General features: G+C 36.8%; 2 protein-coding genes and 1 non-coding gene across 4 annotated transcripts; 2 read left to right on the top strand and 1 right to left on the bottom strand.

Annotated features, from left to right (window-relative positions):
- The first annotated feature begins 264 nt into the window (after nucleotides 1-264).
- On the top strand, nucleotides 265-371 carry LOC120076915 (small nucleolar RNA R71). The gene has a single exon (XR_005481662.1). It is a non-coding gene; the product is annotated as a small nucleolar RNA R71 (small nucleolar RNA).
- Nucleotides 372-6,219: 5,848 nt separating this feature from the next.
- Nucleotides 6,220-8,925, top strand: LOC120076789 (pentatricopeptide repeat-containing protein At1g25360-like). The gene has a single exon (XM_039030705.2). It carries the CDS (start codon nucleotides 6,394-6,396, stop codon nucleotides 8,785-8,787), a length of 2,394 nt encoding a protein of 797 aa, XP_038886633.1. The 5' UTR covers nucleotides 6,220-6,393; the 3' UTR covers nucleotides 8,788-8,925.
- A 1,516-nt stretch (nucleotides 8,926-10,441) lies between these two features.
- On the bottom strand, nucleotides 10,442-15,346 carry LOC120076757 (uncharacterized). Of its 2 annotated transcripts, none has more exons than XM_039030658.2 (6): nucleotides 14,573-15,346; nucleotides 14,088-14,287; nucleotides 13,128-13,271; nucleotides 12,251-12,331; nucleotides 11,527-11,651; nucleotides 10,442-10,693 (listed from the first exon to the last, which is right to left on the bottom strand). In XM_039030658.2, exons 1-6 carry the CDS (start codon nucleotides 14,793-14,795, stop codon nucleotides 10,645-10,647), a joined length of 822 nt encoding a protein of 273 aa, XP_038886586.1. In that variant the 5' UTR covers nucleotides 14,796-15,346; the 3' UTR covers nucleotides 10,442-10,644. The 2 variants fall into 2 exon arrangements, with proteins under 2 accessions (XP_038886586.1, XP_090169146.1); XM_090313020.1 differs by having other exon boundaries at nucleotides 10,493-10,693; nucleotides 11,523-11,651; nucleotides 14,573-15,310.
- Between the last annotated feature and the right edge of the window lie 825 nt (nucleotides 15,347-16,171).

Below are 16,171 nucleotides of genomic sequence, written 5' to 3'. Positions count from 1 at the left end.
ATTATTCCTTGTATCAAATTCATCATCGCAGCCATTTGGTTCTGTAGGGATGCGATGGCCCCGTTATTTGCATCACTGTCCTTAATTCTTAGTCTTTGATCGCTTTCTCTCTAGTCTTCATGGTTCTTTGAAATGCGATCAAGTATGTTCTTAGCTTCGTCATAAGTTTTGTGGAGCAGACCTTCAGTTGTTGGCGCATTCGCAGCCTTCTACGATGCAAGGTTCAAACTATGGTAGAAAATTTCCATATGTAGACAATCTGGTAAGCCATTATGCGGGCAATCTCTTACCAGCCTCTTAAACATCGCCCAGGCGTCACTGAGTGATTCATCGATATCTTGTTCAAAATTGGTAATCAGCTTCCTCCTTCTGGCGTTTTCCATCAGAGGGAAGTACTTCTTCATGAACTTTTCCACTACATGTTCCCATGATGTAATCTCCCCTGGTTCGAGAGAATAAGCCCATTTCTGTGCTTGGTCACACAACAAAAACGGGAACAGTGTTAATTGAACCTCCTCAGCAGAGATTTTTGGGAACACAAACGTATTGCAGATCTCAATAAAACTCTGGAGGTGGGCGTGCGGATCCTCGCCACGCCTACCGCCAAACTGTTCGGTAGTTTGAATCATCTGCAACATCACCAATTTCATCTCGAATCTCGATCCGTCAAGAGCTGACCTCATAATTTGTGGTGAGAAATCATAAAGGTTGGGCGACGCATAGTCCTGGATGGGCCGATTGCAGTCGTTTGCCAAGAGGATGGGATTCGCCATGATATTATTTGCGTTTGGTGCTCTGTCTTTTGGTTGCTCCGCCATATTGGGATCTTTCTCTTGTTGTTGTTGTTGGCGGTTGTTTCTTCTTCTTCTTCGGAAAGTTCTCTCAATCTTTAGGTCGTAATTGGGCTCAGGATTTTGTCCTTCACTCATACGACGCCTGCTTCTTCCCTTACCTAAGGAGAGGCAATGCACAGAGACGGAGAGTCTGCAAAGAAAATAAAAAAATTACCATTAGCACGATGTATTGTCGTAGTCCCCAGCAACGGCGCCAAAAACTTGATGTGTGGTTAATATGATGAAATAATAGTGTATAATGCGATGGTGGTGTATGCATTATGCATGCAAGTTTTCCTAGCAAAATCCAAGTATAAATTCTACTAGGTTGCCTGGTAAGCCTAGGGTTGAACACAAAGACTATGGAGACAGTATGTGACGGTGATTTCTGATAACTTTGCGATAGGAAATAGACAATGCGTTGGTTGATATGTTATTTAAGGTATAGATTCTATGCGGCGAAATTGAGGAAATAGTTAATAACACGAAAGATACAATGAGTATGCGGGGGAACGGGTTGAGAAGGGTTTTAGCTAACACTTCCTAAGATTGCATTCACGTTATGCAATCATGCTACATACATACAACAACAAGTCATATTTCAATGCAAATGCTATAGCTCCTAGTTTTAAAATACATGCGATGTATGCGATGATGTCTATAGAACTTATGTCTAAGCCCCTATTCTTGTCTATGCGATGATGAATGACACACACATATACAAGGTAACCGTATACTACCATAACCTATTTCTAGGGTGCATGTGATGCATGTCAACAAACAAAGCTTATCTCTAAGTCTCTATCTCTTGCTTATGCAGATCTAATCTTGCTTTCTCAAGTCTAGATTCTAACCTAGCTCTCTCAAGTCTAGGTTCTTTCTTTAGACTCTTTCTCGAGTAGCTCTAAAGGGGTGATGGACGCAACATAAGACAAGATGATCGCATTCAATGAAGATCTTAGGTCATGCTAGCTAAGTATTTCTCAACCCATCTGGATGTTTAGTTACTCATGCGTAATGTAAAGAGAGTGAGCAAATATAGAGATGCAAGTTCCATTTTATAAATGAAATCAAGATACAGGATGACAATGAAAGGTAAAGATAGGGAGCCTGGTAGCAATTTCTTGCTTCCCAAGGCTTTTACACTGTTTTTCTCTACTCTGCCCCAAAGAATATTCTTGCTCTCGTAAGAGTCGGCCCTCTCTCTGTTCTCAACGCTTCCCGGCACTCTCTCGAGCTGACCAGGAACAATCTTCCGGTGTCTTCTTTTTTCTCTCACCTCCGCCTTTTAAGTGTAAGAAAACTATGAACAAAGGTTAATTATCTTCTGTGTGGTGACTCTCTATATGGCTCAGCTAGAATAGAACCGAACTTCTTTAATGAAGGTGGCCTTCGGTATTTATAGAGCTTCAGGGTGAAGAGCTTTTTCTCTCAAATGATTGCACTAATGGGATGTCATTAATTCTCTGTCTGACGCGCCGATTAATTGTCATCGAAAAGTTGAGTGTACTTGCTACAGTGTGTCATTAACGGCTTGTCAACTAAATTCGGATTTGATCGTCATCAGCTCTCTGTCCCATCGTGATTTATTAAGCTTTCACCTTGATGCGCCGGCTTTATGCGACCACCTTCTTGAGCGGATCTTCGCGAACGCATACGATCACATAGCCTTGCGGTCACAATTTCTTAATGCGCTCGGACACTAAATTTCTTGGATCGCAATTCTACCTTGCGCCAACGCATTTTTCCGCTCAAAATACGTAAATTAGCTGCTTTAATTCAATGGACGCATGCGATCGCAATGTTCTAAACTTAATGCTTTTGGACACGATTTTATATATTTTTACAGTCGCAATCCTTCATTGTTTTATATCTTTGCGTTGTAATAACATGCATTTCTGCCCGTTATCACATATTTATATCTAAGAAGGATTTAAAGATGCAGTTATCTATGTTAGCAATTAGAGGTAACTTTCAGTTTAGGGTAAAGAAGTTGAACACAACATTATACAAAGGTATATGCTTAATTGAAGAATGCAAATGGAGATTTCGAGCCGCTAAATTGAACAATTGTGAAATATTTAAGATCTCTAAGTATGACAATGTCCACACATATAGAAATGAAATATTTACTAACGATCATAGACAAGCTTCTAGTTGGGTTTTCAGACATTTTATTTCATCGAAGTTTGAAGACTTTAGTCATTCATATAGACCGAAGGACATTGTGAAGGATATAAAACAAGAGTATGGTGTGAGTTTAAGTTATGACAAGACATGGAGGGCAAGGGAAGAGGCGTTAATGCTTGTTATGAGGTCACTAGAAGAATCCTACAATAAGTTACCTAAATTTGGTGAAGCCTTATAAATTGAAAATCTTGGTTCAGCATTTAAATATAATTTGCAGGGAGATAAATATGTCAAGCACGTCTTCATGGCTCTTGGTGCTTCCATTAGGGGGTTTCTTAACTGCATTCGCCCTGTTTTAATTGTAGATGGAACACATTTAAGGGGTAAGTAAAGTGGTAAACTCCTACTTGCGACTGGGATTGATGGAAATAATCAAATATACCCAGTCGCGTTTGGTATATCTAGTAGAGAAACTGATGAATCTTGGGTGTGGTTTTTTCAGCAACTAAGATGTGCAATTGGGCAAGTTTGTGATTTGGTTATCGTATCAGATAGACACCCAAGCATAAAAAAGGTAATTATCATGGTCTTCCCAGAAGCATTTCATGGTATCTGCATCCATCACTTGAAAGCTAATTTATTAACTAATTTTAAGAATAAAGATATTTTGGATATTTTCAATAAAGCAGCCAAGGCAAGTCGTGAGTCTATATTTAACTACCATTGGAGTCAATTTGCAGGGTATCCAGATCCATGCAAATACCTAAAAGATATTGGTCTTGAGCGGTGGGCTAGGGTGTACCAATATAACAGAAGGTACAATCAAATGACAACAAACCTCGCAGAGTGCATAAACGGGGTGTTAAAAGATGCACGACAGCTACCAATCACGTAATTTCTATACCATATTAGAGGTTGGTTACATGACTTGTTAGACGTCGAACGGATGCAAATGGTACGTCAAAACTGTCGGACTATGCAATGGCAATAATTCGTGACACAGCAGACAGAGCAAGCAGACATGAAGTTAGGCCAATTGACCAACATGAGTTCGAGGTGATAGATGGAGGTTTAGAAGGCTGTGTAAATATTTACGCAAGAACATACACTTGTCGCAAGTTTGATTATTATGAAATCCCTTGTTCACACGTGATTGCTGCATGCAGGGTTCGGAATATTGATCCTATCTCTCTTTCTTTACAGGTATACTCTGTTGAATCAGTGTTGGTTGCGTATGTTGAACCTATTCGACCACTTGGACAATTTTCGGAGAGGAAGCAATCATCGGAATTCGTCGATGTGGAAACATTGCCTCCAAAAAGAGTTCCAAGAGTAGGTCGCCCACGAACAACAAGATTTCCTTCTGCAGGTGAATTTTGTCTAGTCCACAGGTGTTCTAGATGTGGGAAAGGGGTCACAACAAAATGACATGCAATCAACTTTTCAATACTGTCGAGTGATGTATGAATCTTTATTACTAATTATGTTGCATATCTTTATGGATTTTTATGCATTTGGATGATTTTTGTATGATTTTTTACATGAGCGAGGGCCCGGGAATTGGTATTATTTTATGATTTTTTGCATGAGCTCGACCAGGAATTGGTGTCTATTTGCATGGGTCCAACCGAAAATTGGTATTATTTTATGATTTTTTGTATGAGCTCGGCTAGGAATTGGCGACTATTTGCATGAGCCCAACCGGAAATTGGTATTATTTTCAGATTTTTTGCATGAGCCTGACCGGGAATTGGTATTATTTGCATGGGCCCGACCGAGAATTAGTATTATTTTATGATTTTTTGCGTGAGCCCAGTCGAAAATTGGTATTATTTGCATGGGCCCGACCAAAATTAGTATTATTTTATGATTTTTTGCATGAGCCCAACTAGGATTGGTATTATTTACATGGGTCTGGCCGGAATTGGTATTATTTTATGATTTTTTGCATGAGCCTGGCTGAAAATTGCGCCTATTTGCATGAGCCCGATCAGGAATTGGTATTATTTCATGATTTTTTACATGAGCCCGTCCGGGAATTGGCGCCTATTTGCATGAGCCCGATATACTTTGATGATTTTCTTATATATCCTTACCATTAATTATAAAAACAATCTAAGTCAACTATAAATTTTCATTCATCACTTCAACTATTAATTACAAAAAAGTTTACTAACCTCTAAAATAATGCTTTATTTGCCCAAATCTGAATGGCATATTGTCTACGAAAATATGTCATTCTATCTTGTGTTAAGGTGTCCATTTTGGACCCGGTTACATCATATTCAAAAAATTTACATGTGAACATACCACAGTCACCATTCTCATGTTGTTGAGGTACGAAAGCATCTCGGCGTAGAGTCCATCGATCCACTAGAAGATTACGAGGCTAAATTACCGCACCAGTACGGAGTAAATCGGGAAAGTTTTCGCACACTGATCTCATTTGGTGTTCCAAGTCTGCATTCGAATGTAATCCAATCAATGAATCGAACATGATTACTTCTCTAACCTGGAAGTCCGCACAAACAAGCACTCAGTGCATCCCAGAGAGGTTGAAAGCCATGTAAACAACATCGACATTGCTCCAAGGTACATCATGGTCAGTGTGTTTACCATTGACGTACTTTAATACATTACTCCAATCTTTTGTCGGCAAACCCATACCCGGCCGTTTCTTCCTCGTCCCGCCCCCCTTCCCAGTCAAACCCCTTCCCACCCCATCTCGCCTGACCCGTCCCCCCTTCCTGGTCAAGCCTTCCCCGCCCGGTTGCCTGCCCGGTATCTAAAGAAGCCCAGTCGGGCTTCATCGAATTGGAGATTCTCAAAGTTCGAAAATCGAAATTTAAAGCAAAAATATGATTGCTAATGTACAAATCAACTCATAAACCTACAATAGGCCTCAAAATCATTCTAAAATGCAATGTTTTTTTAACAAATAAATCAGAAAAAATTATGAAACCCCATTAAAATCCATAAAATCAAAATGCCAAAAAATCCAAAACCAAAACCCTCCTAAAATACTTACTTGATGAAGATGAACTGATGAACCTAAAGATGATGAACTGAATATTGATGAAAAACTAAAAGAATGTGACGAGTTGTGAGAAATTTTGAGAGAAATTTTAAGGGTTACAAGAAAACGGTCATTGAGGAAAGGAGGGTTTTGAATCTTTTTCCTAAAAAAAGAGGGTATAATGGTCTTTTCCTATCTACAAGTGATAAAAAATACATGATTTTTAAAAATTGTCATTTTTCTAAAATAAAACCTCCAATAGGCCATTTTCCCCAATTATGGAGGATCTCAAGCATCTTCTTGTTTGATGTTAGTTCTCCATGCTTCATCGCCACGCCAATGCTGCTTTATCTAATTTTTACTTCTAGTTTACTCTGTAAGTTGAAACAATGCTTCTAACTCCCTTTACACGCCATGAGAAATGCATTGGACGTCCGTGTTTTGGCGAACCGGTACGCCGCACAATTGCAACTCTGTTGCCCACAAAATCCTTCTTCATATTCACTTGCTCGGACTGTTCATGCCCACATGATTGCTTCGGGATTCAAGCCTCGTGGGCACCTTGTCAATCGTCTTCTTGATATATATTGGAAATCGTCGGATTTTGTTTGTGCCCGCCAACTGTTCGACGAAATTCCCCACCCAGATGCTGTAGCGAGAACTACATTGATTTCGGCGTACTCTGCGTTGGGGAATTTGAATATGGCTCGAGATATATTCAATGGAACTCCATTGAATATGAGGGACACTATTTTCTACAATGCAATGATTACAGCGTATTCGCACAAGGATGATGGCCATTCTGCTATTGAATTGTTTCATGCTATGAGACGGGCCAATTTTCAGCCTGATGACTTTACATTTACAAGCGTGCTCAGTGCTTTAGCGTTGATTGTTGATGATGAGCACCAGTGTGGGCAAATGCATGGTGCAGTGGTGAAATTTGGAATTGGGCTTGTTTCTTCAGTGTTGAATGCTCTTCTATCTGTTTATGTTAAGTGTGCTTCTTCACCATTGGTGTCATCGTCGTCATTGATGGCATCAGCTAGGAAACTGTTTGATGAAATGCCAGAGAGGGATGAGTTGACATGGACGACTTTGATTACTGGGTACGTGCGGAATGATGATCTGACTGGGGCACGTGAACTTCTTGACACAATGACTGAACATTTAAGTGTAGCATGGAATGCCATGATCTCTGGATATGTACATCATGGTCTTTTTGAGGATGCCTTGACATTGTTTAGGAAAATGCGTTTGCTTGGTGTCCAGCACGATGAGTTCACCTACACTAGCGTGATCAGTGCTTGTGCCAATGGTGGTTTTTTTCAACTGGGAAAAGAGGTGCATGCTTACATTTTGAAAAATGAATTGAACCCAAATCATGATTTTTTATTGTCTGTGAGTAATGCATTGATTACTTTGTACTGGAAATATGGTAAGGTTGATGGGGCACGGAAGATTTTTTATGAGATGCCAGTTAAAGATATTGTTTCATGGAATGCAATCTTATCGGGGTATGTAAATGCAGGGCGTATGGAGGATGCAAAATCTTTCTTTGCACAAATGCCAGAGAAATGCCTTCTTACATGGACTGTGATAATTTCAGGATTAGCACAAAATGGATTTGGAGAAGAGAGTTTGAAGCTGTTTAACCAAATGAGGTTAGATGGCTATGAACCCTGTGATTATGCATTTGCAGGTGCCATCACAGCTTGTTCTGTGCTTGGAGCATTGGAGAATGGTCGTCAACTCCATGCTCAGATTGTTCATCTCGGCCATAATTCAAGCCTCTCAGTTGGCAATGCAATGATCTCAATGTATGCAAGATGTGGAGTGGTTGAAGCTGCCAGAACTGTGTTTCTAACCATGCCTTTTGTGGACTCCGTTTCATGGAATGCGATGATTGCAGCACTGGGACAACATGGGCATGGCGTAAAAGCAATAGAACTTTATGAACAAATGTTGAAAGAGGGTATACTCCCTGATAGAATAACGTTTCTTACAGTTCTCTCCGCGTGTAGTCATGCAGGTCTGGTTGAAGAAGGACGCCGCTACTTTAATTCAATGCTTGAAAATTATGGTATTACCCCGGGTGAGGATCATTACGCTCGGATGATCGATTTGTTTTGTCGAGCAGGGAAGTTTTCAGATGCAAAGAATGTCATCGATTCCATGCCTTGTGAAGCTGGGGCACCAATGTGGGAGGCTCTTCTTGCTGGTTGCCGGATTCATGGAAACATGGAGTTAGGAGTAGAAGCTGCTGAAAAGCTTTTCGAGCTATTACCACAACACGATGGAACCTATATACTTTTATCAAACATGTACGCCAATGTTGGGCGATGGAACGATGTCGCTAGGACGCGAAAACTAATGAGGGATCGAGGGATTAAAAAGGAGCCTGCTTGTAGTTGGACTGAGGTCGAGAACAAAGTTCATGTGTTCTTAGCGGATGATACAGTGCACCCTGAGGTGTTATCTGTGTACAAATATCTAGAGAAGTTGAACCTTGAAATGAAGAAATTAGGATATATTCCAGACACAAAGTATGTGTTACATGATATGGAATCTGAACACAAAGAATATGCCTTATCTACTCACAGTGAGAAGCTTGCAGTTGGGTTTGGGCTAATGAAGCTACCTCAAGGGGCCACTGTAAGGGTTTTCAAGAACCTTAGGATATGTGGGGATTGTCACAATGCATTCAAGTTTATGTCTAGAGTGGTGAGGAGGGAGATAGTAGTAAGAGATGGAAAGAGGTTTCATCATTTCAAAAATGGCGAATGTTCGTGCGGTAATTATTGGTAATATTATTACACTCTGTTCTTAGTGGTGATGATGGGGGTGTTTCTCAAATTAAGAGTGATGTTTGGGACTTTTTTTTTAATTATTATTATTATTATTATTATTATTATTATTATATCAAATAACTTTAGTGTCTCTAAATCGCAGAAGGTGTGTCTATTTGTCTAATATGTCCTTCAACTTTTCTTTTTGGATCTAATATCTCTAAATTTTCAATTTTGTATATGATAAAACTTGGATAACTTCAAAACATTTTAAGATAATTGATCTATTAGATATGATTTAGTATCATGTCTTAGGAAACACTAAACTTTCAATTTTGGCCATATTAGATTCAAGTTAAGAGATTAATTTTGTAACTTTTAAAGTTTAAGGACCAAATAGACACAAACCCTCTCTATGATATAAGACTGCGTTTACCCACCTGTAAACATAATAAATCAATGATAATCTGAAAAGTTTGTCCCATTTGATTACGTTTGTTGTTGTTTATTGTATTCCATAATTGTAATGAAATGTGAAGGCCACTTTGAATTTTGTTACAAAGAATTTAATCTGAGTGGGGTATCGAGAGTGCTTATTGCTCATCAATCTGATTGCATTTGAAATTTACGTGGGACCTACCAGTCGTTATCATTATCTTTACTGTTATCGTTACAGATACTGTTATTGCTATAGTATTAAAATTATGAATATGTCAAATTGATTGGTATCGTTTATCATTATCGTTACCATTACTACTAGGATCTAGAGGTGCCAATAACAGTATTAATAAATAGATTTGTAATTCTAAGTAAACGCGATAAAAAAAACAATCTAATTACATTTGTGGTTCAGACTCATTACCATTACGATTACATCACTTTTAATTACGATTTGGTGAATGTTGCCTAAAATTACTAGTTATATTAGTACATGTGTAAGAGACAAAATATTAATGTTCTTTTAGAGCAATGTGAGATAAGGTCATGATCATTTATATATTGATGTTTTTTTAGAGTAATGTAATAGACAATATATATATATATATATATTCAACAATATGAGATAAGGTCATGATCATTTAAGGATATTCATTTATCCAATTGAAACCCACCTCGAAAGGCCAGGGAATCTTCGTTTGAGGGAGAGCGGGAAAAATTGTCCAAAATTGTTCGTCTCCAAGGTTTGAGAAAATGTTTTAAATATTGTTGTCGCTACAAGTGCTACTATAATCACTACCAAGGATGAGCAAGCCATAGAGACGTCGGAAAAGTTACATAGGTCCTAGTTAAATAAGTTAAATTAAGATCTGGGTTAACTTGCTCACCAGCATAATGGTCGAGCTGATAAATATGACATTGTAACTACATGACAATTTGTCAGTTCATTTATAGCTCACTAACAAGGAATATATTTAATTTTGTTAACATCAGAATCAAAATTCTGAATCAATGGAGTTTGAAGTCTTGAAAGTTGATAGTTGAAATTCTGCCAAATTTACATATTCCCTTTCTGTTGCTTTCTTCCTACTCTGTTGTGCTTGTGCTTGCTTTTCAAAACTACTTTTATTCTTTTGATTTGACATTTTGCAAATTTCACTATAAACAAGAATCAGTTTGAAAAGTATTAAGGCGAAACTGGTTGGAAGATAATGAGTGATCTTGACTCAAGCAAGTGAAATGTCAATAGCATCTTTTATTATTTTTGTGACTATAATGTAGGTTGGTTGCATATGCACCAGTTTAGGAAGCATTTTTTTTCCAGTTCAGTCACAGCGTTCACTACAAAAGAAAGAAAACAAAAATATGCACAGGTATGGTCACCGAACGCTGTTTCACACTACGGCAACAGGTAGCCACCTCTGGTGCGATTTCTATCTCAGACTACTCCGGCAGGGAGGCGCACGATGAGCTGACCACCAAGAACACTGCAACAATAGTATTGAAAGAGCTCACAAACTTATACATAGCAAGAAGAACAAACATGATTTCTTACATTAACAAGACTTTTTAAATCTCAAACATGATTTAAGGTAAATTTAATTATAATATTTAACCCTTAATTCATCCGACCCAATTTTAGTCATTGCCACAGAAATATTACTTACGAGTCAATGAATACATGATAACACTCCATTTATAATGTAAATTGAATCCACATCACAATTTTCACAACCAACACTAAACATAGAAATATGATGAGATCTGGAGGACTTAGAAAACAGAGGGTAATATATTCATCAAAAGAGCCAAAGAACAGCCTAAGGGCAGGGGACTCGAACTAAAATGTTCAGATGCCCAGAATTAAGACTTTGAAAATTGAGATACCAAAACAGGGAGAAATTTGATAAAACTTAAAAGGCACTTGTGGCAACCATCTGGTTTTTGAAAATTAAGCCTATAAACACTCATTCCATCTCTAAATTTCTTGAATTAGTATCTACCTTCCCCCATGTTTCTAAGAAGGAAGCCAAATTTTGAAAGCTAAAAAAATAGTTTTGAAAAACTTGGTTATTTTCTTTTTTAAAAATTTGGTTAAGAACTCAACTCTTATACTTTTTTTTGTTTTATCCACGAGTGTCCGGACCAATTTATGTGCACCTCGACTCTTGTACTTGAGAAAGATGCAAATCATTGTGAGATTATGAAGGAATAGGCTTAATTTTCGAAAATAAAAAACAAAACTATTACCAAACGAGACCTTAGGAACAAATCCAATAGTAATAATGATATAAATCATTAAAGGGAGTAGAGCACCAACCTTTTAACATAGTAATAACAAAAATCTGCAAGAACAAAAGTTTGGACAATTTCTGCAAGGAGAACCATAGGTGGCCAAAATCCAGTTCCCAATGCTACCAGCATTCTCCCACGTGTTGCTACCATCTATGCATTATTATTTTTGAAAAAACAAGAGAAAAAGAACGTTAACTATAGATCAAGTCTATGTATATTCAAATTACAGACTAAAGTTGATATAAAGGACATGCAACAAAATCAATGAATCAATAAAGAAATAATGTTAAGAGCCAAATCAATCAAGTCCTGCCTTTGGTTACGGAGGTAAGGTTAAAATATGGTTTTCGTCCTTCAACTTTTATCCACTTTTCATTTTGGAAAGCTCAATTTTAGAACTCAAGTTTTCATTGAAGTACAAATTTAGTCCCTGCCATAAAAGTAGGGATCAATTACGGTAAGATGTATATACATACATTACAGATAACGTGTAACATTACCTCATGTTTTAAAAAACTTAGGATATGACATATATATGGCATGGACTAAATCTGAAGTTTAAAGTTGTAGGACTAGAATGAAATTTTGAAAGTCAAGAGACCAGATTAGAGAAGTACATAAAATTTTGGGCATCGAAATCAAATTTTTAAAAGAAATTAATAAAACTCCCAACCAAAAGATTTGAACAAGTTTAAAAAAAAAATTAAGGTACAAATGCAACATATGAAGTTTGAGATTCATGGAAAAACCTGAAGAACCCAATGTGCACAGCTCAGGAACCTGGCAACTCCCAAGGCAAATACATAGTGTGCAGTGAATGGCTCAACGATCTGGACCAGTGAAAGCAATAAATGAAAGGAATACAAAATTTAAGAGAGTTGCAAAAGAAACAAAATTTAAATATAAGCAATTTTGAACTTTCTACTCGGCCACAATGAGCAAAATTCTTTTTGAGGAATTCATCTTTTTACCTTAGAATTACTCAATGACATGTGCCAATTGTAGCATTATACTTTCAACTTTATCAAATTTAACCCAAAATGACTGATATGGATTACTACGTGAGCATTGGTGTCTATTCCCCCCTTCCCCCCCCCTCCTGAGTTTAAGTATTCATTTACCTACTTGGTTCTGTAGCTAAGTTTAGGTATTGCGTAGTTTGGTTAAGATGTTCTTGTAATATATATACATATATATATACATAGAGGAGAGTGTTTGAATCAACTTGCACCACTTTGACTATTTCAACAAGACAACCATATGATCCTACTACATTTGATCGCCATAGAAACTATTAGGATATTAAATCCTAGATAAGGTGACCACCATGACTTTTACTCATTCCCTTTCAACCCTTTTACTATTTACATGAGCTCTTATTAACCAGTAGGCCAAATTATGGTGGTTGTTGTGCCTTGATTGTGAGTTGGTTTTGAGTGTTCTTTTGTTGAAATATGTACAACTTATTGATTAATTTTTTGGACAATTTTCGAATAAAGAAAATATGGAAGAATATGTAAAATTAATATTCACTTTTTTTTCAATGATAAACCAACATTTCATTGAGAAAAAATGAAAAAACAGAAACAGAAACAAAGGTAGAACAGAAATAAAGGGGAGAGGAACCTTTATGTTCTGCATTACTCGCAACTGAGGTAGAACAGAAACAGCTTCAAGGTAAACACAAAACGCCCAGAAAATTCTTTGTAAAAAAGAAACTCTTGCAGGTGTCGGATGAATCAAAATGGCGAGTAAAATACATGGTACCACCTGCATCCAAGAATAATATCCAATGAATTGAGTTATGAAGAGCTATAGGCTGAACATTACCATTGAGTATTGAACTACAACACATCAAACAATTTTTGAAGCATTCAAGTCTTCTCCAAGCCAAGTCAAGAGTCTTTGCAATTAACCATCAGTAGCAGAATTTGCTGATCAAGCCGCATGTATTACAAACTATAAAATCTAACAATAATGAAACTTCATAGAAGAAGTAATTTGGTTTTTTTTTTTTCTTTCTTTTTTATGAAATATATCTCAATGCATTCTTCTCGATGAAAGTTTGGTTTTTCTTTTCTTTTATGAAATATGTCTCAAGCCATTTTGTGGGCTCCTGTGTATGTATTATATATTTCCATTCTTCTCAACGAAAGTTTGCTTTTTTTTTATTACAGAAAATTTCTGACTGCATTCTAAAAGTTCAACTTGGAGGCAACAAGTTTGGGCTTCAAGACTTAAGCCTAAAAAGCTTTTTAAACCATTGATAGAAACAGTTAAAACGAAGTCAATGGCAGACTTCAGTCTGCATTATCAGACTGATTTTCAATAAACAGACATCTCAAAGATGAAAACTCACATGACTTGCAAAACATATAGGCAATGATTCCAAACAAATCAAATTTGTAGACTTGCTTCAAAAAGTAAGCCAAAAATTTCAGCAAAGAAAGCAAATCGCTCCATTTATTGAAGTGGTTAGATTCAGTGCACATATGCAAATATCTGTGAAAGGTCATTCAAAGGTTCAACCCACATCACAATTTTGCCGAACAAGATGAAAAACCCAAGTTCAAGAAGTAGACTCACCAAGTATAGAACTTTGAAATTATCTTTATCTCCCATGTAGCTGGCTTTGAGCTTATAACGAATCATGTAAATAACCCAAAGAGTTGCTACTAAAGTAGCCAAATCAAGAAATGTGTGCACATCATATTCGATCACAAAGCTGCAATAGAGTCTAGCAGCTAGAAAATAGGCCGTTAATTCCTGTGATTTGAGCGAAAGACCTGCAGAAAAAAGAAAAAAACGAAGGATATAGAACTCAAGTTTACTCTAAATTGTTGAAAGTAAAGCTCAATCCAGATCAAAGGGCAAACCCGAACATCAAAATCAGAAAAACAACCAGAAGAAGCTGAACCAACTAACCATCAAAATCCGAAACAAAAACCAATTCCATCAACCACTAGTTAATCAGGCTCGAAAGAAACTCAACTAAGCAACACCGATCAAATCAAAACCAAAGAAAAATAACGAGAAATTCAAATTAAAATTACAGAGACACAGAATTATACCTGCACAACTCCTCTCCTTCATGAGCTTAAAAATAAGAACCGCAATTCCGATGGCATGAACAGCCTCAGCAGCCACAAAAAGCTTGTTGTGATCATGAACCATCACATAGAGAAGAAGAAGAGAGATAATCGCAGACACCACTCCCAAAAACGCTTTCATCTTCGGCGGTTGCCTCCGAACCCATGTCGTAATTGCATGAATCGGCCTCCTGGGAATCTTCATTCCTTCTCGATTCTCTCTTCTAACCCTAAAATTTCCCTAACACCCGATACCCTCTAAAGAAGTCGCAAGCTCAAGAGAGTTTGGTGAAGAAATTAGGTATTAATTTGAAGCAATGTTTGGGCCCGGTCCTTGGAATTAATGGGAACTCATTGAAGTTGCGTCCCAATTGAAATGGGGCGGGCAACGGGTATAGGATGTCAGTAAAATAATGAAAAGGGGAATAAGTTTCGCCATTAATGAGGGCATTAGCGAGCTCCATCGCTACAGAACTGAACCCACTGAGAATTAAATTATTCGGATTATTGCAATGATCACGTTGCGACAGAACAAGAAGCGTGGTGGCATTGCTAATCCAATCCTCAAAAGAATTGCGATATCGACTGGGCATAGCGTATTGACACGACGAACTCGCATTATGGAAAATTATGGTTGGTGTGGTTGGTGGATAACTGCAATTTATTAATGCATTGAGATATGATGTGAGAGAGGCCAAAAGCTCCCCTCCACACTCCAAGTGCAACAAGGACCCAGGAAGAACAACGGCAATTTAATGTAACATTCAAATGAAAATAATATTTTAGAGTCTCACTATAATTTTCAATGTGATTTTCTGACAGTACTTTATTTTCTAAAACAATTGACAGTGTAACCTACATTTTAAAAAATTATATTGATTTAAAAACTTTTGGTTTAGTTCTTATACTTTTATTTTATTTTTTTTATTCGTTTTGATCCATCCACTCTTAAAATGTTTATTTTTTTCTTATACTTTCATCTTTAATTCATTTTTGTCTCTATGCTTTAAAACGTTATCATTTTGATCTTTTCATTTTCACTTTTAAAAGATAAAAATTGTCACTTTTTTTAAAGTTCAAAAACAAAAATGAACTAAAGTTGAAAGTAAAATAATCAAAATCGAAAGTATAAGAATTAAAGTAGAATTTAAATCAAAACTCTTTGTAATCATTGAGAGAGGTTACTCTCCAAAAAGTGACTTTAAACTAGAGTGATTGACCCAAAAAAAAAAGTATCATAGAATGTAATAATTAGACAAATACATTTGTGATTAGTAGATTTAAGGTAGGTTTCACTCATTTTTGGACTACTAATCACAAAGTAGAATCACTTTTGAATGTAGTGCTCTAAACACATTTTCTTAAAACTAAACAAATACATATTAAAAGTAGTTCCCCAAAAAAGAACATCTTAAACCGATGTGAAAGAGTGAAATCTACCTTAAATCTCCTTAGTTTTTCTTTTTTCTTTTTCTTTTTCTTTTTTTGAATAAAAGTTTTCATAGTTTTAAGGTTAAATACAGTTTAATCCTTAAAAGTCCATTTTTGTAAATTACATTATAAGACAACATTAAATAAATC

The sequence above is a fragment of the Benincasa hispida genome, chromosome 4 (assembly GCF_027475165.1).
Source record: "Benincasa hispida cultivar pf3 chromosome 4, pf3_genome.v1.1, whole genome shotgun sequence".
Classification (NCBI taxonomy): Eukaryota; Viridiplantae; Streptophyta; class Magnoliopsida; order Cucurbitales; family Cucurbitaceae; genus Benincasa; species Benincasa hispida.
The sequence above is the reverse complement of the archived record's forward strand: the minus strand, read 5'-3'. Positions and strand labels throughout refer to the sequence as shown.

Coding starts and splice junctions, on each gene's coding strand:
- LOC120076757 (XM_090313020.1), bottom strand. CDS start 14,795: ATGAAGATTCCCAGGAGGCCGATTCATGCAATTACGACATGGGTTCGG. Junction 14,288..14,572: donor GAAGGAGAGGAGTTGTGCAG/GTATAATTCTGT, acceptor TTTTTTCTGCAG/GTCTTTCGCTCAAATCACAG. Junction 10,694..11,522: donor ATTACTATGTTAAAAGGTTG/GTGCTCTACTCC, acceptor CTATTGTTGCAG/TGTTCTTGGTGGTCAGCTCA.
- LOC120076789 (XM_039030705.2), top strand. CDS start 6,394: ATGAGAAATGCATTGGACGTCCGTGTTTTGGCGAACCGGTACGCCGCA.